Genomic DNA, 20,678 nt, shown 5'->3' with positions numbered 1-20,678 from the left:
GCCATTTTCGTTGAGCTAGCATTTGTGATGGCCAGGTCGCTTGTCTGAAAAAAAAATTGCAGCTCAGTGGGCCCTGACTTGGTAAGCTAAAAATAGTTTAGTATGTATCTACCCTGCGTGTGTTCTCTAGTCCACTGTGTTCCTCTCTCTGTGTGTCTCTCAGTGTAATTATCATCATGTGCGCACAGACTCACAAATAAACCCACAGACTCACGCACAAACTTATATAGAGACCCAGAGACTCACACAGGGACCGACAGATTCACAGAGGGGCTCATAGACTCACACAGAGACCCACAGATTCACACAGATCCCAACCGACTCACACTGAAACCCACAGGCTCACAAAGACCCACAGACTCAAACAGGGACCCACAGACTCAAACAGAGAACCACAGACTCACACCGAGAACTCAGAGACTCACACAGAGACCGACAGACTCACACAGAGACGCACACAGAGACCCACAGACTCACACAGAAATTCACACAGAGACCCACAGACTCACATAGAGACCCACAGACTCGCACAGACACCCAAAAACTCAAACAGAAATTCACACAGAGAGACCCACAGCGCTACATGGCGACTCAGCGGGGGGGGGGGGGTGCTCACACCTGATAAAATAAATAAAACTATAACCGTTAAGCCCGTTAAACATCGGGCCAATGTGGGGCGAACGTTGCATTGAATGCTTTTGTGACTGGCAAGTGCACCTCGGTGTTCCTTTCCGAAGTAAGAAGCAAGATTCGTGGAGACTTCTGCCTCCCATTTAAGGCGGATAGGTCCTTTTAACAGGATGGACCGTTTCCCTTTAAGATCGTGTCCAGGATCCCTTCAAGCATAGACACCGGGTGCCTTGAAGAGAAGTGAGCGTGTCCCTTTAAGAAAGGGGAGCGGGTCCCTTTAAGATGATGGAGCAGATCCCTTTAAAGGTAAATACCGGGGTCCCTTTAAGAGAATTGGTCGTGTCGCTTTAAGAGGAGGGAGGGACCGGGTTCCTTTAAGAGAAGATACCGAGTCATTTTAGGGGGCCGTCCATAAATGACGTCACGCGATTTTGGACGATTTTTGACCCCCTCCCCCCATTCGTCACATGGCGTCACAAAAAGTCAGACCCCCCCCCCCTCAAATATGACGCCACAAAGCTCTGCCCCCCTCCCCTCCAAAAATAAAACATGCTTCAAATCGCTTTAAACTATTGTGATTGTAATGCGTATTTAATGTGCCGCTGCACTCTGATGTTGTAGGAGAAAACATTTATTAAAAAGGCTATTTAATTAAGTAGAACGTGTTGTCTAAATTTATTTAAAGTTGCGCATTTTGATGTGACGTCACATTTCTCAACCCCCCCCCCCCTCGTCACACATCGTCACAAATGTCTGACCCCCCCCCCCCCCAGGTGCGTGACGTCATTTATGGACGGCCCCTTAAGAGAAGGGAGTGGGTCCCTTTAAGAAAAGATACCGGTCATTTTAAAAGGGACTGGAACCCTTAAAGCGAATATATCGGATCCCTTTAAGAGAAGAAACCGGCTCCCCTTATTAGATACAAATGTAGCGTGACCCTTTAAGAGAGAAAACGGCCAGGTCCCTTTAATGGGGAGGGGCCGGATCCCCATTCGGGAAGGATCTGGTGCCTTTGAGAGAGGTAAGGACCGGGTCCCTTTAAGAGAAGGACCGGGTCCCTTTAAGACAGGAAATGATCTCTTTCCTTTAGATTTTAGAAGATACGGGGCGCCTTTAAAATAATAACGCTATGAAATGACTGGGTCCCTTTAAGAGATGAGACCCGGGTGGTGTTCCTTTAAGATGAAGGATGGGGGAGTGGTCCCTTCAAGAGCAGAGGTCCCTCTAAGAGTGGCTGGAGTGGGGTAAGGGGAGTTGTCCTTTAAACATGATTAAGGAGGGGGTCCCTTTAAGAAGAGCGATGGAGAGCGTCTCCCTTGAAGAGGATTGAACTGAGGCGGTATCCCTTTAAGTGGAGGGATGGGGGAGTGGTCCATTTAAGGGCATTAAGGGGTCCATTTAAGAGGCGGGATGGGGGAGTGGTCTCTTCGACGAAGATTTTGGGGGGGTCCCTTTAAGAGGCGGGACTCTGGGCCGGTGTCCCTTTAAGAGGAGGGATTTGGGAGTGGTCCCTTCGAGATGATTTGGGGGGCATCTCTTTAAGAGACGGGACTCTGGGACCGGTGTCCCTTTAAGAGGAGGGATTTGGGAGTGGCCCCTTTATGAGGCAGGACCCGGATCCAGAGACCCGGTTCTGTGGTGTGGAGAGAAAACGCCGAGACGCAGCAGAGAGACATCGGGGCGTGAAGATCTCTCCCCTCGGCCGTCTTTGTCTTCCCGCGTATCACCCCCCTCCCCCTCTCTCCTCCTCCTCCATCCCTCGATCCCCTACAACCCATTTGTCTCCCCTGGAATCCTTTCATCTCGCCGCGGCCGCCTTTGTCTCTCCCTTGTCGTCTCTCACCTCCATCACTATCTCGTCTCTCTCCCAATCTCACCTCGTCTCTCTCGCTCACCTCGTCTCTCTCACCTCGTCCGTCTCTCTCACCTCGTCTCTCTCTCTCACCTCGTCTCTGTCCACCCGCGATGTCGGGAGAGAATCGAGAGGAGCCCGAGGCGAAGCGAGCGCGGACAGAGGGGCCCCCGGTGAGGTTCAGCGCCATCAACAACACCGCCATCAACAACACCGCCATCAACAACACCGCCATCAACAACACCGCCATCAACAACACCGCCATCAACAACACCGCCATCAACAACACCGCCATCAACAACACCGCCATCAACAACACCGCCATCAACAACACCGCCATCAACAACACCGCCATCAACAACACCGCCATCAACAACACCGCCATCAACAACACCGCCATCAACAACACCGCCATCAACAACACCGCCATCAACAACACCGCCATCAACAACACCGCCATCAACAACACCGCCATCAACAACACCGCCATCAACAACACCGCCATCAACAACACCGCCATCAACAACACCGCCATCAACAACACCGCCATCAACAACACCGCCATCAACAACACCGCCATCAACAACACCGCCATCATCACCACCGCCATCTTAACCACCACCATCATCATCATCATCACCACCACCACCATCATCGTCACCACCATCATCATCGTCACCACCATCATCATCGTCACCAACATCATCATCGTCACCACCACCATCATCATCATCGTCACCATCATCATCATCATCATCGTCACCACCATCATCGTCGTCACCACCATCATCGTCGTCACCACCATCATCGTCGTCACCACCATCATCGTCACCACCATCATCACCATCACCACCATCATCTTCATTATCACCACGATTATCACCACCACAATCATCACCAACATCTTCATCTTCACCACCACCATCTTCACCACCACCACCATCTTCACCACCACCACCATCTTCACCACCACCACCATCTTCACCACCACCACCATCATTAGCACCATCAACACCACCACCATCAACAACACACCACCAACAACATCATCGCCATCATTATCACCACCACCATGTTCATCACCACCATGTTCATCACCACCATGTTCATCACCACCATGTTCATCACCACCATCTTCATCTTCACCACCACCATCTTCACCACCACCATCTTCACCACCACCATCTTCACCACCACCATCTTCACCACCACCATCTTCACCACCACCATCTTCACCACCACCATCACCACCGTCACCACCGTCATCGCCACCATCGCCACCATCGCCATCTTCACCATCATCATCATCATCTCCACCATCATCATCACTACTACCACCACCACCATCATCACTACTACCACCACCATCATCATCACTACCACCACCACCATCATCATCACTACCACCACCATCATCATCATCACTACCACCACCACCATCATCATCATCATCGTCACTACCACCACCATCATCATCATCACTACCACCACCATCATCATCATCATTACCATCAACAACACCACCACCATCGTCATCACCACCATCTTCATCATCACCACCATCACCACGATCATCACCACCACCACAATCGCCACCACCATATTCATCTTCACCACCACAGTCACCACCACCATCACGACCCCTGCGCGTGTGTGTGAGTGTGTGTGTCTGGGGAGCGATAGTGTAGCGGTTAGCACGCTGCGCTATGAACCCGGCGACACGGGTTTGATTCCCGCTCACGGCCAACACCAGTGACGATTATCTGAACCGGTCCTGGGCCTCCCCTAGGTCGACTCAGCCTCAAATGAGTACCTGGTGCAGTGTAAACATTGCCACTAGGGAGACAAAGGCGGTCGGGCGTGGTGCTGGCCACCCACTCCCTCGTGTACCGTTCCTGCCTTCATAGGTGCTCGCTAACAGCACTTGCCCCTACTGTCTGTTAAGGCTATATGGGCGATCTTTGTCTGTGTGTGTGAGTGTCTGTGTGTGTGTGTCGGCAAAAACAACCCCCTACCTTTTCGCGGTGCCGGACGGGCAATGCTGTCGGGGACAGTGCTGTGGGGGGGAGGGCCAATTCCAATTGGCCCTCTCCCCTCATGGCATCTGTGACCACCACAGTGGCTAAATGGGGGCTCTGGATGAGTGTGAGGGGCTGGTAACCCCTCCACCTTCAATAAATTACCACTAAACCACGACTAAAATATCTAACTAATAAGCTTGTGCCAGAGGCCCCAGGGGGCCAGGCATCTATCACGTCTCCTGGCCAAACCCCATCTGGTGGAGCCAGGAGATTGAATTTTTACCCTTAGGGCTCCTCCAGAAACAACGACACGCCACTACGGATGGCCACGTGGAATGTTCGAACGCTCACTGCGGAGGAGAGGCTGCCACTCCTCTTTTGGGAGCTGGACCGGTACCGCCTGGATCTCTGTGGCATTCAGGTGGACCGGCTCTGGCTCCTGTCACCATGAGAGTTGGACAGTCCTCTACTCGGGGCAGGATACTGCCAAACAACAGGGTGTGGCTCTGAACAAAAGAATGAAGGGGGAGTGGGAGCGTGGCGGTGAGGTGTGGGATGCTGTAAGCCCCAGGCTACTTTGGGCTCACCTTCCCATCAACCGGAGGCGAGGAGTGGTGGTCGTGGTTACTTATGCCCCCACCGAAGGCGAACATCCGTGGAGGGATGCAGGCAAGACCGATGAATCAGATGCCTTCTATGACTTCCTGTCACAGGTGCTAGCTAAAGTGGCCCCTCGGGATAGAGTCATCTTGTTGGGTGACTTTAATGCCCGAGTTGGTCATGATGCTGGCACCTGGTCTGGAGTGATTGGAAGGCATGGGCCAGATCAGCTCAATAACAACGGTAGAAGGCTGCTAGATTTTTGTGCAGCCCATGGGCTTATAATTAGCACACACTGTTCCGGCATCGGCGCATCCACACAACATCATGGATGCATGCCGGGTCCAAGCAAGAACATCTGCTGGATTACATAGTGACGGATCAGCGGTTGCGAGCCCATGTCATTGACACCAGGACCTACTGTGGAGCTGATCTGCCCTCTGATCATCGACTAGTCATCTGTAAGATGCGCCTGCCATTCTTCCACTCCGGTGGTGGGTGTACACCCAGAACCCCATTCCAACCTAAGGTGGGCCTGGTCTCAGCTGATGAAAGTTGCAAGCGAGAATTTCATCATCGCTTGCGGCTGGGGTTGGCATCGTCCCCCACTCTTGATATTGAGGGTAAATGGGCGAGGTTTAGGACTGTCACTCATGTAGCTGCAATGGCTGCTTTGGGTACGTGGTCCAGACCTCCCCAGAGACCCTGGCTGACAGAGGATGTGTTCAGGATGGTTGAGGAAAAGCGACAGGCCCACTTTAATCGTCTACAGCATCCCACGTCAGAGAATGAGGAGGCTTACCGCAGACTTCGCTCGGAGGTTCGGAGAGCTGTGAGGCGCTGCAAGGATGGGTGGTGGTCGTGGGTTGCTGAGGAGATGGAGTCTGCCTCAGTGGCCCACGATCACAAATCCCTATTTAACTCCATCAAAAAGTAACCTGCAGCGCCACACATTAGGGGAAAAAACGGTGATCCAATCTCCGACCCCCAGGAACAGGTTTGCAGATTTGCTGAGCATTTCTGTGATGTCCTGGAGGAGGGGAAATCCCTCAGCCAGGAAAACATCGTCTCACAAAGTGGGGATGACCCTGCTGAGGCTGCGGTGCCTCAAATGTTGGAAGAAGAAGTCACCCCCTGTGAGTGGCTGTCTGAGGTGCCATCTGTTGAGGAAGTACTGAAGGCGATCCAGAGTCTGAGACCAGGAAAGGCACCGGGCAGAGATGATCTCCCAAGCGAAATGCTGAGGGAGTGTGGCGTTTGTGCACAGACTGCCCTACATGACATAACAACAGTCTGGACCACTGGATGGGTTCCGCAGGATTGGAAGGATGCCCTGGTGGTTCCCCTCTTTAAGAAGGGGGACCACATGGACTGTAACAACTACAGGGGCATCTCACTCCTCAGTGTGCCGGGAAAGGTTCTGGCAAGGATTATTCAACATTGCCTTGCTAGGCACGCTGAGGAGAGGATTGCGGAGCCCCAATGCGGTTTCAGGAAAGGGTGGTTTTGCACAGATACCATATTTTCTGTCCGTCTGCTACAGCAGAGGTGTAGGGAATTCCAACAAGACCTACATTTTTGCTTTATTGACCTGGTCAAGGCCTATGATACCATCAGTAGGCCTGGACTCTGGGTTGTCCTTGACCCTCTGCTCACGATCATTAAGGACCTTCATGATGGTGAGCGGGCCCGGGTAAAACTACGTGGCCGGGAGTCAGAGCCATTCCCTGTACACCTTGGGGTGCGACAGGGATGTCCTCTGGCTCCCACATTTAACATCTATTTTGACCACGTAGTTCGTGAAGCCTTCAATAGCTGTACCGGGGGAATTTCCATTTGGGATATAATGGGAGGCTGATCGATGCCCGGGTGCGGTCAAAGGATGGCTCCCTATTGGTAAACCACGTTATGTATGCCGATGATGTGGTAATTGCTGCTCATTCAGAGGAGGAGTTAGAGACGCTTCTGCTGAAACTGGAGTGTGCCACTAAGAGGTGGGGCCTTACCATCAGCCCCACCAAAACTAAGCACCTACCTGGGTATTTTGTGCCATCGGACACTCCACCCCCACAACTCCCAATCGGTGATGGGGCAGTTGTGGAGACGGTCATGTGCTCATGACCGTCTCCGGTTTGGCAGCGGAGGTCTCACTCCTAATCAGTCGAGCAGCAATATCTTTTCATCGGTTGCGTAATGCTGTGTGGAAGCTGCCTGGTCTGTCACTGCGCACGAAGCTTCAGGTCTTCTCGGCCACAGTCATTCCCTCCCTTCTCTATGCTTGCAAAACGTGGACCCCCCCAAATGGAGCATCTTTGCCGGTTAGAAACATTTAGGCTGGCCGGTTAGAAACATTTAGGCTAGCCTGCCTATGATCCATCCTGGGTTTAACCAGGCTGGATTGTGTGAGGAGCTCACAAATCCTTGAAAGATCTGGGCAAAGTCCCATCGGTGAGTTCCTCCGGCAGGCAAGGCTGCGTTGGCTGGGTCATTTAGCCCACATGCCCATCCACCGCATGCCTAAACAGCTTTTGTCCGGCCGGACCGAGGGGGCTAAACGGGCACAGCACGAGCTAGAGAAGAGATGGAGTGATGTGGTACAGGAGGACGTGGAGCTGAGTGGACTTGCCGAGGACTGGTACCAGCGGTGTCAATATCGGCCTCTGTGGAGGAGGCTCGTGAAGGACTCTACTGGGCAGTTGGAGGCAGTCCCCCTCCAACAAAAACGGAGGGCGGAGGAGCGGCGCTCACATCAACGAGCGGAGCGCCGAGTGGCTAAAGTGCAAGTTGGCACAGTAGGAGGCACAGGTGGTGCATCAGCCAGTCATCTCAGTCATCTCAGTCAGTCGACCCGTGGCACCTGGGTTTGCCCCGTGACCTCCTGCCAGCGGGCGTTCGACACTTCACGTGGCCTCAAGGTGCACATGGCCTGGCACAAGCGTCGTGGTGACATCACCGCCACTTAGTGGCGAATGGGGGTTGTTGTTGTGTGTGTGTGTAACATGATTAGAGACGAGTCGAGATTGAGGATGAAGGCGCTTTCCTGTGCCTGCCCCTAGGCCTCAAACGGATTACCTGGTGTGGTGGTGTGCAGTAGTTAAACTTTGCAACTAGGGCGAGGAGACAAAGGCGGCCGGGCGTGTTGGTGCTGGCCACCCTCCCCCTCGTGTAGCCACAGTGCCAGTCTTCAATAGGTGCTTGCGAATAGCATTTGCCCCTACAGCCCTGCTAGAGGCTATCTGGGGGAGCTTTGTGTGTGGTGTTTGTAGTACATAGACACTGCTGCTGCTATTTGCTAGCTAACAGTACTTGTCCTGACAGCCCTGCTAGAGGCTACCTGGGGTAGCTGTGTCTGTGTGTGGTGTGTGTAGTACATAGGCACTCCTGCTGCTACTCGCTAGCTAACAGCACTTGCTCCCGACAGTTTGTTAAAGGCTATCAGGGGTGGGGGGGGGTCTTTGTCTTTGTTGTGTGTGGATAAGTGGGCGAGTTGGTGCGTTGTTGTGAGATCTTGCGTTGTGTTGGTGGCGGTGGTGGTGGGTGAAGCGGTCAAAGCAAGGCCGTAGCCATGGAGTCAACATTGGGGGGGACCAAATCTTCCAGAGGGTCTGGGGGTCCCAACCCAGAAAAAAATCTAAATTTGAAAACGAATTTCCTGCCTAAAATATATTTATTTAGTTTTTACAATAATGTCTAATAGTGTATTGTATTACCCGTTTTTGCTTTTTTTACATTTCTTGATTCATTGTATGTAATGGCAGAGATTAGGGATGGATAAAGTACAACCATAACCACAATCATATAAACAAAAATCGATGCATTGATTTATATGAAGACAAGTCCAGATATTGTGGCCAAGTTTGAGCAAATTGTTATTTTTATTTACATAGCATAGCAATATTTTTATAGCAATATATTTGGGAAGACATTTTGAGCATATTTTAATATTGGGGGGGGATGTGTCCCCCCAATATATATTATAATTACGGCCTTGGGTCAAAGTGTATGGTTAGACCCGAGTCCTCAACGTCGGAGGGGATAAATCGGCATTGAGAAATTCACAGGGAAACGGCAGGCAACCAACGTTGAGTAGCGAGAGAAGGGTGACTGCGAGGTGACTGATCACCCATGTAGGTATACACTGGAGGTCTCGAAGGGATGATACGTGGAAAGTCTCGGCGAGTCTGTGGGTCTCTGTATGCATCTGTGGGTCTCTGTGGTAGACAATGATTTGTGAGAGTCTGTGGGTCTCTGTGTGAGTCTGTGGGTCTCTGTGTGAGTCTGTGGGTCTGTGTGTGTCTATGGAAGGATGCCCTTCAAGAGGGGGACCACAGACTGTAACAACTACAATGACATCTCTCTCCTCAGTGTGCCAGGAAAGGTCCTGGCAAAGATTATTCAACATCGCCTTGCCAGGCACACTGGTTTATTAACCTGGTCAAAGCCTATGATACCATCAATAGGCCCGAGGTCTGGGTTGTTCTTCGTTCTTTCGGAGTCCCTGCATCTCTGCTCATATCATTAAAGAGCTTCAGGATGTTGGGCAGGCCCCAGTAAAACTACATGGCCGGGAGTCGGAGCCATTCCCTGTTCATCATGGGGTGCGACAGGGATGTCCTCTGGCTCCCACATTATTTAACATCTATTTTGACCACGTAGTTTGTGAAGCCTTTTATGGCTGTACCGGAGGAATTTCCATCTGGAACCAATACAATAGGAGGCTGATCGATGCCCGGGTGTGGTCAAAGGATGGCTCCCTATTGGTCAACCATGTTATGTATGCTGATAATCAGGTAATTGCTGCTAACTCTGAAAAGGAGTTTGAGGCGTTGTTGCTGAACCTGGAGCGTGCCACTAACAGGTAGGGGCTTACCATCAGCCCCACCAAAATTAAGCACCTGTCTGGGTATTTTGTGCTATCAAACACTCCACCCCTCATCTCTCCATTGGTGATGGGGCAGTTGTAGAGAGAGTGGAGAGTTTTCCATACCTGGGCAGTGTGCTTATGACCAGCACCAGTTTGACAGCAGAGGTCTCACTCCAAATCAGTCGGGCAGCAATATATTTTCATCGGCTGCATAACGCTGTGTGGAAGCTACCTGGTCTGTCACTCCACATGAAGCTTCGGATCTTCTCGGCCACGGTCATGCCCTCCGTTCTCTATGCTTGCGAAACGTGGACCTCGCTATTGGAACATCTTCGTCGGATAGAAGCATTTAGGCTGGCCTGCCTACGATCCATTCTGCGTTTAGCCAGGCTGGATTGTGTGAGCAGATCACAAATCCGTGAAAGATCTGGACAAAGTCTCATCGGTGAGCTCCTCCGACAGGCAAGGCTGCGTTGGCTGCGTCCTGTTGCCCGCATTCCTAAATAGCTTTTGTTTGACCGGATAGACGAGGCTAAACGGGCGCGGCACGGGCTAGAGAAGAGTTGGAGGTACAAGAGGATATGGAGCTGAGTGTACTTCCCGATGACTGGCACCAGCGGTGTAAGATCGGCCTCTGTGGAGGAGGCTCGTGAAGGATGTTACTTGGCAGTTGGAGGCAGTCGCCCTCCAAGAACAATGTGCAGAGCACCGGGCGGCTAAAACACAGCAAGTTGGCACAGTAGGGAGCATATTTGGTGGTGCATCTGCCAGTCATCTTAGTCGATCAACCCTTGGCACCTGGGTCTGTCCGTGACCTCCTGCCAGCGGGTGTTCGACACTTCCCGTGGCCTAAAGTGTACATAGCCTGGCACAAGCACCGTGGTGACGTCACTGCCACCTAATTGCAAATGGCAGTTGTTGTTGGGTCTGTGTGAGTCTGTGGGTCGTGTGAGTGTTTAGGTCTCTGTATGTGTCTGTGAGTCTCTGCGTTTGTGTGCATCTATGCGTCTGTGTGCATCTATGCGTCTGTGTGAGTCTGTGGGTCTTTGTTGTCGTCTATGGGTCCCTAATGCGAGTCTATGGGTACATGTGAGTATGTGGGTCTTTGTGTGTGCAACCAGCACTTGCCACAACAGTTATTTTGAGGCTATACAGGGGGCGGGGTGCAGTCTTAGTGTCGTTTTTGAGTGTCTGGGCTGATGATGAGCCATCTGCCGCGGAGGTTTGAAGGGTCGATCCAGAACCTGATGGGACATGGGTCAGGGTGGCAGCTGCAATGGCTGCACTGGGTTACTTACCACAGACCTCTATGAGCTTTTTCTTTTTATTTCAAACGATAAACATGTTTTTTTATTTTATTTAACAGATGTAAGGCCCCACTGAGCTATGTAGCTTTTTTTCAGAACAACTATAAACTATGTTTTTATTCTCACCAGGTGTAAAGCGCTCTTTTCTCTATGGTTGCGAGACCTCCTAAAGGAACATCTCCCCCTGGTTTGAAACATTCAGGCTGGTATCGACCTACGATCCACCCTGGGTTTAACCGAACTGGAGTGCAGTGTGAGGACTTTGCAGACCTTGAAAGCGCTGGTACATCGTTCCATCGGTGAGCTCCTCTGGCAGGCCAGGCTGTGTTGGCTGGGTCATGTAGCCAGCAATGCACAGCCACCGCATGCCCAGACAGCTTCTGTTTGTCCGGATTCAGGGGGCTAAATGGGCACGGCACAGGCTAGAGAAGAGATGGAGCTGATGCGGTACAAGACGATGTGGAGTTGAGGTGACTTGCTGATGAACGGTACCAGCAGTGTCAAGTTCGGCCTCCATGAAGGAGGCCCATGAAGGACACTACTGGGCAGTTGGAGGCAGTTGCCCTCCAGCAATAAAAACAGGACAGCGGAGCGACTCTCGCAACAACGAGCGGAGCGCCGGGCGGCTAAAACACTGCAAGTTGGCACAGTAGGGGAGGTGCCAGGTGGCGCATCTGACCAGCCATCTCAGTCGGTCAACCCCATGGCACCCGCAGGGTCTGTCCCGCGATATCGCTGTCAACGAGCATCGCACACTTCACGTAATGGGCCCCAAAGTGCGCCTGGCACAAGCGCCGTTGTGACGTCACGGCCACTTAGTGGGCGAACGGTTTGCTGTTGTGTATATCGGAATCGGAGTACGCACATTTGTGGACCCCGTTTATGGAATAACGCCGCGCTTTGTTCTTTGGTCCTTTCTGTTGACACTCGCGAGGCAATTTTGGGGAATAACGTCACCCGGAATGTGACGTACACGCGTCCACCCTATGCCTGGCATCGTGATACCACCATGCCTGGCATCGTGGTCAACCCATATGGTTTACCCGTATTCTTGCACAGGGAAATTGAGTTAAAAAAAATTGTTTGCATTTCTCCCCATATGATGGGACTTTGTACGATGAACGTTGAGATTTATAAGTGGCACGGGGGTGACCATTAAGGTCTGAATTGGTCTGTAATAAGGTAGGGCATTGATCAGGGTTTGACAGGTTTCCAGTGGCATTGCCCGCAGCCAGTGTGGTAACTTAGTCTGCTACACCGTGCAGCATCTCACCGCACGTGGACAACCGCCCTCTTCCCCTTGATGTCAACAACGCAACTCAAGCGTAGTGACTAATACTGTAAGTTTAAGTAATACCGTGTTTCATTATTTTTCTTTCATCGGAAGTATATTAGAGTTTACGTGATTTTCTAATTTTAAGTATTGTGTGTGTGTACATGTATTGTATTGATTTTGGCTAGGATAATGTAGGCGATTGTGTCTACGAGTGCGAGTGGAATTCCCTAAACCCCCCCTCCTTCACCATTATTTCTTATGGGAAAATGGCTTTTGACATAAGGCGATTTCGAGATACGCGCGCTGTTCCAGGAACGCATCCATCTTGTATGTCAAAGAGTGCCTGTATTTATTTATACTTGAGGAATCAGATGAGCTACAAAGCTTTTTCACAGATGTCCAGTAGTCATGGCCGTGTTAACCAGTAGGCCACCGTGGTAGGCACTGCCTAGGGCCTGCACACTCACCCAATCACCCAGCTACCCACTCACTCATTCACCCACCCACTCATTCACTCACCCACTCATTCACCCACCCACTCATTCATTCACCCACCCACTCACCCAGCTACCCACCCACTCATTCACCCACCCACTCATTCACCCACCCATTCACCCACCCAATCACCCAGCTACCCACTCATTCACTCACCCACTCATTCACCCACTAATTCATTCATTCACCCACCCACTCACCCAGCTACCCACCCACTCATTCACCCACTCATTCACCCACCCAATCACCCAGCTACCCACTCATTCATTCACCCACCCACTCATTCATTCACCCACCCACCGACCCACTCGCCCAATCCACCAAGGCCGTTTATCTAATAGGCCACAGTAGTAGATACTGTGCCTAGGGCCTACTACCGGTGTGTTGAAGAGTGAATCCACAACATCGGCAAATCGCCCGATGATGCTGGATGTAATTACCTGCGAAACGTCGTGCTCTGATTGTAAATGTTGTGGATTAACTCTTCAACACACCGGTGGGCTAAAGCAGTGAACTACTTGTCTTTTGTAAACGTGACACTTTTTTGCTGATTGGCCGTGTCAGGTGGTGGAGGGTTACGACACATTTATAAATAACGCGATATAACCCAAAAACGTGTATTATTAATAATATTGGTTGCGAAAGCCTACACGTGTTAAACTGCATTGTCCTTGAGCTGTTCGTCTTTTGGCGTTGTTCTCTGTTCTGACACTGCTGGTGAGACTCGGGCCCTGAAGAAGGCTGCCGCTGTCTCTGATATAGGCCAATCAGTTTCAAAGACAATGCATTACAGTGGTACCCCGGAGATCAAACTTAATTCGTTCCAGAAGGCCATTCGAACACCGATTTGTTCGAACACCAAATTAATTATCCCCATAAGAATGAATGTAAATTACATTAATTGGTTCCAGACACAAATCTCTCATTGTAAAGCATTTTTACAAGAAGTTTACAGTAATTACATGCCTAAAATCATACAAAAAACAAGAAACACAATAAATAAATGGAATAAATATATGGAATAAATGAAATAAATGAACATTGAACTTCACTTTACCTGTAGTAAGGAGAGTTGATGGCTTGAGTGGAAGGTGATGAGGAGGAGGAGGAGGTGGTGTCATGCACGCTGGCCATACGCGTCTCAGCTGTGGGTTCTTTCAAGTCGCGATTGCCCATTCGACCTCCGAATTTCGTTCGGCTTCCGGGGCATAAAATGTTCGGAAATATCGTTTGAACACCGATTTGTTTGTGTTCTGGTGCATTCGATCTCCGAGATTCTACTGTATATATCATCAGAACAATGTTTGTTTGCATGTTCACAAGTAATGTGTGTGCTTAATGAAGTACTTGATTCCTTGCGAAAGGTATACTCTATTTGGTGTTTCAACATCTCATTACAACTATCTGTTGTTTTATTGCCAGAAATGGTCAAAAGGTATCCCATGATATCTTCTGACAGTGCTTTGTCAGACGATGTCATTCTCAGTGGAGAGTCGAGGGCAAGGGAAGACGAGGTGGGGTTTTTGTTGTCCTATGGTTGATCGGAGACCGTTTGATTTATCGGCTTTAGCGTGTTTACAGTGACGGTAGTAGCAGTGACAACTGTTGGAAAGTCATCACTGAAGGCTAAACGAAACGCAAGTGCCTAGGACCAATCTTGATTTGAAGCTTTCGTGACTGCGGGAATCCATACTCTTTGGTTTTTTCGGTAAAGTCACGTAGGTATAAAATAACAAGAACCTTGATTCAGCCCTGGCTGCGTCAGATGTATTTTTCATCTGGGACTGATGCTAATGGGAGGCTGACCGATGCCTGCTGGGTACAGTCCAGGGATATGGCTCCCTCTTGGTCAAGCGTGATATGTTATGCGACGTCTTGTCCAGCGGCTTTGACGAAGTACTGACGCACGAGAAACAAGCGGCGTGACGGCCACAGTAGTAGCGGTGGCATGGGGCAGCAGTAACCAACTGTTGGAAATTGATCACTGAAGGCCTAAACGAAACACAACAACCGTCATCCATCCCTGTCCAATATTTGTGTGTATGTGTGGGGGGAGCGGTTAGCGTGATGCGCTATGAACCTGGCGACCCGGATTCTATTCCAGCTCGCAGCCAACCCAACATCGGTGGCGACTTTATCTGAACCGGCCCTGGGCCTCCCCTAAGGTCGTCTCAGCCTCAAATGAGTACCTGGTGGCGATGTGAAAACATCCCCACTTAGGGAGACAAAGGAGGTCGGGCGTGGTTGCTGGCCACCCACTCCCTCGTGTGCTGTGCCGGCCTTCGTAGGTGCTCGCTAACAGCTCTTGCCCCCACAGTCTGTTACAGGCTACACGGTGGTAGGGATAGTTGTCATTGTGTCTTTGGGGAGCAGTGGTGTAGCAGTTAGCCTCGCTGTGGGATATGAACCCGCCGAGTTGACTTCGACTCTTCAACTCCAGGGGCAACATTGGTGGTCGAGTTGATATCTGAAGCGTTCCTGACGCCGCCTCCTCCCTCCACCTGCCCGCCAGGTCCACATTAAGCGGTCACCTTGACTCTTCCCGCTTCGCACTCAGAACTCACTGATTGTTACCGCTGGCTCACCCCACGACCCCACCTTAATCCCTCCCGCCCCCTCATATCTGACACTTACTTTTCCCTCTTCATTAACCCCCATTCATTCCGATCATCATCATTTACGATCAGAATAATAATTCTCATTATATGGCTATCACTCGTTAACCCCCATTCATTCGATATATTCATCATCCTTTACTGTCAGAATAATTAGTATTCACATTGTAAGCCATCTCGCATTAATCCCCATTCATGAATTCCGTTTGTCATAATTTACCATCAAATTAATAACAATTCTCATTGTACAACTATAACTCATTCACCCCCATTCATTCAAGCCATCATCATATACCGTCAGATTAATCATGATTATAATTATATTTCTATCACTCATTAACCCCCATTTATTCATTCCATTCATCATTTTTTGTCATAATAATAATTATCATTATACTGCTATAACTCGTTAACCCCATTCATTTATTCCATCTGTTCATCGTCATTTACTGTCAGATTAATAATAATTCTCATCATGCTGCTATAACTCATTAACCCCATTTATTAATTCGATCTGTTCATCATCATCATTCACCGATATCACGCATCGCAGATTTGCCACCCATCGCTTCCTCTCATCTATTTAATCCCCCGCTCATCTCCACCACGACATTGGCGTGTTATACCCTTGTCAATGCTGTGTAAAGCGCCTTGGATAAGGCGCTGCATAAATCCGTTTAAGATGAGATGAGGTCGGCTTTAAAAGCCTTGAGTGAGTTCCTGGTGCGGCCGTGCCGAACGTGAGCATTGACGTGGAGACAAAGGTGGCCGGGCTGGCGTGGTTGTGCTGGCCACCCACCCCTTGGTGTCCCACAGTGCCGGCCTTCATCGGTGCTCTTCTACAGCACTTGCTGCCCCAACAGTCTGTTAAGATCTAGATTTGAAGTTTTCGTGACTTCTGGGATCCATACTCTTGTGGTTCTTTTGGTAAAGTCACGTAGGTAGTAAAATAAAATAAATTAAATCACGACATTTCGGGCGCAACACGCAAGCGTCCGTCATCAGGTGGGAAAGACCACAGCAAGAAACAATTGCTGAAGTGGGCAAAAGGGGCTGCCGTAACAAGAGGCCATATAGGCAAGAGAGGGGGGGGGGAAGGAGCCAGGGAGGAGAGATAGAGAGGGGGTGTGGGGTAGGGGAACACTGCCAAGCGAGGCGCTACTCGAAGTCTGTTAAGAGGGGGGGTGGGGGGGGGGGAGAATTTTTGTCTTTGCGAGCGGTGGCACAGCGGTTAGCACAGTCCACTGCGGCTGGCGAGCCCCCGGCGTGAGTTCCCGGGGTCGATTCCCGTCTCGCCGCTCGGCAGTCGCCCTCCCCTACGTGGACTCAACGTGAAATGGCTCCCTGGTGCGGTGTGGTGGTGGTTGTCGCAACAGTAAACATCTATCCGTGGCAGTGCTGGCCACCGCACCCACCGCACCTATCGTGTGCCACGTTGCCGGCCTTCATAGGCTGCTGCTGCTGGCTACGACTAACGGGCACTTGCCCCCAACCGTCTGTTAGAGGCTACACGGGGGACCTTTTTCTTTGTGTGCAGCTGTTCGTGCCACAAATCTTTGCGGCAGAGACCCGAGGTTCTATTCCCGCCCGCGGCCACTGGCACCCAGTGACAGCGGTCATCTGAACTGGTCCTGGGCATCCCCCTTAGGTTGACTCGGCCTCAAATGAGTTACCTGGTGCGGATGTGGTGCTTAGTAGAACGTCGCGACGGGGGAGATGCAGACTCGTACAACAACAACCGCCATTCGCCACTAAGTGGCGGTGACGTCACCACGACGCTTGTGCCAGGCCATGTGCACCTTGAGGCCACGTGAAGTGTCGAACGCCCGCTGGCAGGAGACCCGCAGACACGCGCAGAGACCCGCAGACACGCACAGAGACCCGCAGACTCGCACAGAGACCCACAGACTCGCGCAGAGACCCACAGGCTCGTGCAGAGACCCACAGGCTCGCACAGAGACCCACAGGCTCGCGCAGAGACCCACAGGCTCGCGCAGAGACCCACAGGCTCGCGCAGAGACCCACAGGCTCGCGCAGAGACCCACAGGCTCGTGCAGAGACCCACAGACGCACACAGAGACCCACAGACACGCACAGAGACCCACAGACTCGCACAGAGACCCACAGACTCGCACAGAGACCCACAGACTCGCACAGAGACCCACGGACTCGCGTAGAGACCCACAGACTCGCACAGAGACCCACAGACTCGCACAGAGAGACCTTCTCCCCCGTCCTGACTCCTCTTTGTCTTCCCAATGCAACGATGCCCCATTCATTTCCATCCACCAGCTACGGTCCAGGCCAATCCCAGCCCCCCCTTGTTCTACCGTCATTAAAACTGCACCACCACTTAAGCAATAACCCAATTCAAATCATTAGCATCCTCCATACAATTTTCTAATGGCTGGAGAGCGCCTCGCAGAATCTCTCTGGGTTCCTGTGCGTCTCTGTGCGAGTCCATTGGTGTCTTCTGTGTGAGTCTGTGGGTCTCCGTGTGAGTCTGTGGGTCTCCGTGCGAGTCTGTGGGTCTCTGCTTGAGTCTGTGGGTCTCTGCGCGTCTATAGGTCTGTGTGAGTCTGCATCGAGATCACTTAAGATAGACACGCACAGAGACCCACAGACACGCACAGAGACCCACAGACACGCACAGAGACCCACAGACACGCACAGAGACCCACAGACACGCACAGAGACCCACAGACACGCACAGAGACCCACAGACACGCACAGAGACCCACAGACACGCACAGAGACCCACAGACACGCACAGAGACCCACAGACACGCACAGAGACCCACAGACACGCACAGAGACCCACAGACACGCACAGAGACCCACAGACACGCACATAGACCCACAGACACGCACATAGACCCACAGACACGCACAGAGACCCACAGACACGCACAGAGACCCACAGACACGCACAGAGACCCACAGACACGCACAGAGACCCACAGACACGCACAGAGACCCACAGACACGCACATAGACCCACATACACGCACAGAGACCCACAGACACGCACAGAGACCCACAGACACGCACAGAGACCCACAGACACGCACAGAGACCCACAGACACGCACAGAGACCCACAGACACGCACAGAGACCCACAGACACGCACAGAGACCCACAGACACGCACAGAGACCCACAGACACGCACAGAGACCCACAGACACGCACAGAGACCCACAGACACGCACAGAGACCCACAGACACGCACAGACCCACAGACACGCACATAGACCCACAGACACGCACAGAGACCCACAGACACGCACAGAGACCCACAGACACGCACAGAGACCCACAGACACGCACAGAGACCCACAGACACGCACAGAGACCCACAGACACGCACAGAGACCCACAGACACGCACAGAGACCCACAGACACGCACAGAGACCCACAGACACGCACAGAGACCCACAGACACGCACAGAGACCCACAGACACGCACAGAGACCCACAGACACGCACAGAGACCCACAGACTCACACAGAGACCCACAGACTGAAATAGACCGATTCACACACGCAGATACCCACAGAATCACACGGACGAGTGGACCGAGGTGAGGCCCGGGACCGGTGCAGAGAATGCGCCGCTGATGTGGGTCGTGGGCGGGAATTGGACTTGGGGTACCGTGGGCATAGCGCAGAATGGCGTTACCACGGCGCCTCGCACTCACGCCTTGCCATCTCACCCTCCCTCACGCGCTGCGTCCTACCCAGCCATCGCACTCGCCTATCCAACCACCGGGCACTCCACCGCCCACCCATGCCACCCTCCCAGCCACACACCAGCCACTACCCTCCCACCATGCCCATCTCCGACCACCACCAATGCCTGCCTCCCTCGTTACAATTGCCTCCCACCCCTCGCTCGCTACGTCGCGCAAACTAATCGTTGCTGCTCGCTCCCACCGACGCTCCCTCCGTCGCAGCCACCTACGTCATGCCACTCACTCACCGTAGCTCACCCTCCCACGCACCCACAGTAGCTCACCACCCCCGCATACATGGGCTCACCCACACAGGGTCCTCGCCTCTTGCCTCGCTGCCTCGGACTCTTGCGAGCCTGCCTACGCTCCTTGACTCCCATCTACCATGCCACTCACCAGCATGCCATCCCACCCGCGCTCGCTCACGTCCCGCCCCACGCTCCGACCCTCCCTCGCACCGACCCTCCCACTCGACCTGCCACCCTCTCGCCCATGCCATCCCGCTCACCCACCCTCGCACCCACCCACCCGCGTACCCAATGAGCTCACCCACTCAACCTCTCACCCACCCTCGGACCCACGCAGCGCTCAGCTCACCCAGCCATCCGCGCACCGAGCCATCCACTCACGCATCCAGCCACGCACCCAGCGACCCACGTCACCCACGTGCTCACCAACGGTACTGTACCCAGCCACCCACTCACCAATCCATCCTCGAACCCACCTACTCAACCACTCGCCTATCCACCCATTCTCACATCCACATACTCACTCACTCACCCACCCAATTGTCTCACCCACCTATCCACCCTCTCACCCACCTACTGACGCACTCACCTACTCACCAACGTACTCACCCACCTACTCGCCCACTTACTCACCCACCTACTCACCCACCGACTCGCCCACCTACTCACCGACTCGCTCATCTACTCACGCACTCACCCACCTACTCACCCACTCACCCACCCACTCACCTACATACTCACCCACATACCCACCACCCACCCACTCTCTCACCCACTGTCCCACCCACCCATTCACCCACGCCACAATCCACTCATCCACTGATCAAGCTACCCATCCACTCACAAATCCACACGCCAATCCATCCACCCACTCACCAATCCACCCACCCACTCACCCACCTACTCACCCACTCACCCACTCACCCACCCACCCATTCTCCCATCCACCCTCACCCACCCTTTCACCCACCCTTTCATCCACCTATCCACCCACTCAGCCATACATCCACCCACTCACCCATAAAATACATCCACTC

General features: G+C 52.3%; 1 protein-coding gene across 1 annotated transcript in view; it reads left to right on the top strand.

Annotated features, from left to right (window-relative positions):
* Positions 1–2,202: 2,202 nt before the first annotated feature.
* LOC144737472 (RNA binding protein fox-1 homolog 2-like) overlaps positions 2,203–20,678 on the top strand; it is a 60,138-nt gene continuing 41,662 nt past the window's right edge. Inside the window, 1 exon segment of the mRNA XM_078620188.1 lies at positions 2,203–2,655. Coding sequence (XP_078476314.1) covers positions 2,596–2,655 — 60 coding nt within the window. The 5' untranslated portion in view covers positions 2,203–2,595.

The sequence above is a fragment of the Lampetra planeri genome, chromosome 69, assembly GCF_965212315.1.
Source record: "Lampetra planeri chromosome 69, kcLamPlan1.2.h2, whole genome shotgun sequence".
Lineage (NCBI taxonomy): Eukaryota > Metazoa > Chordata > Hyperoartia > Petromyzontiformes > Petromyzontidae > Lampetra > Lampetra planeri.
Note: the sequence above shows the minus strand (reverse complement) of the source record. Positions and strands in the feature narration are given on the sequence as shown.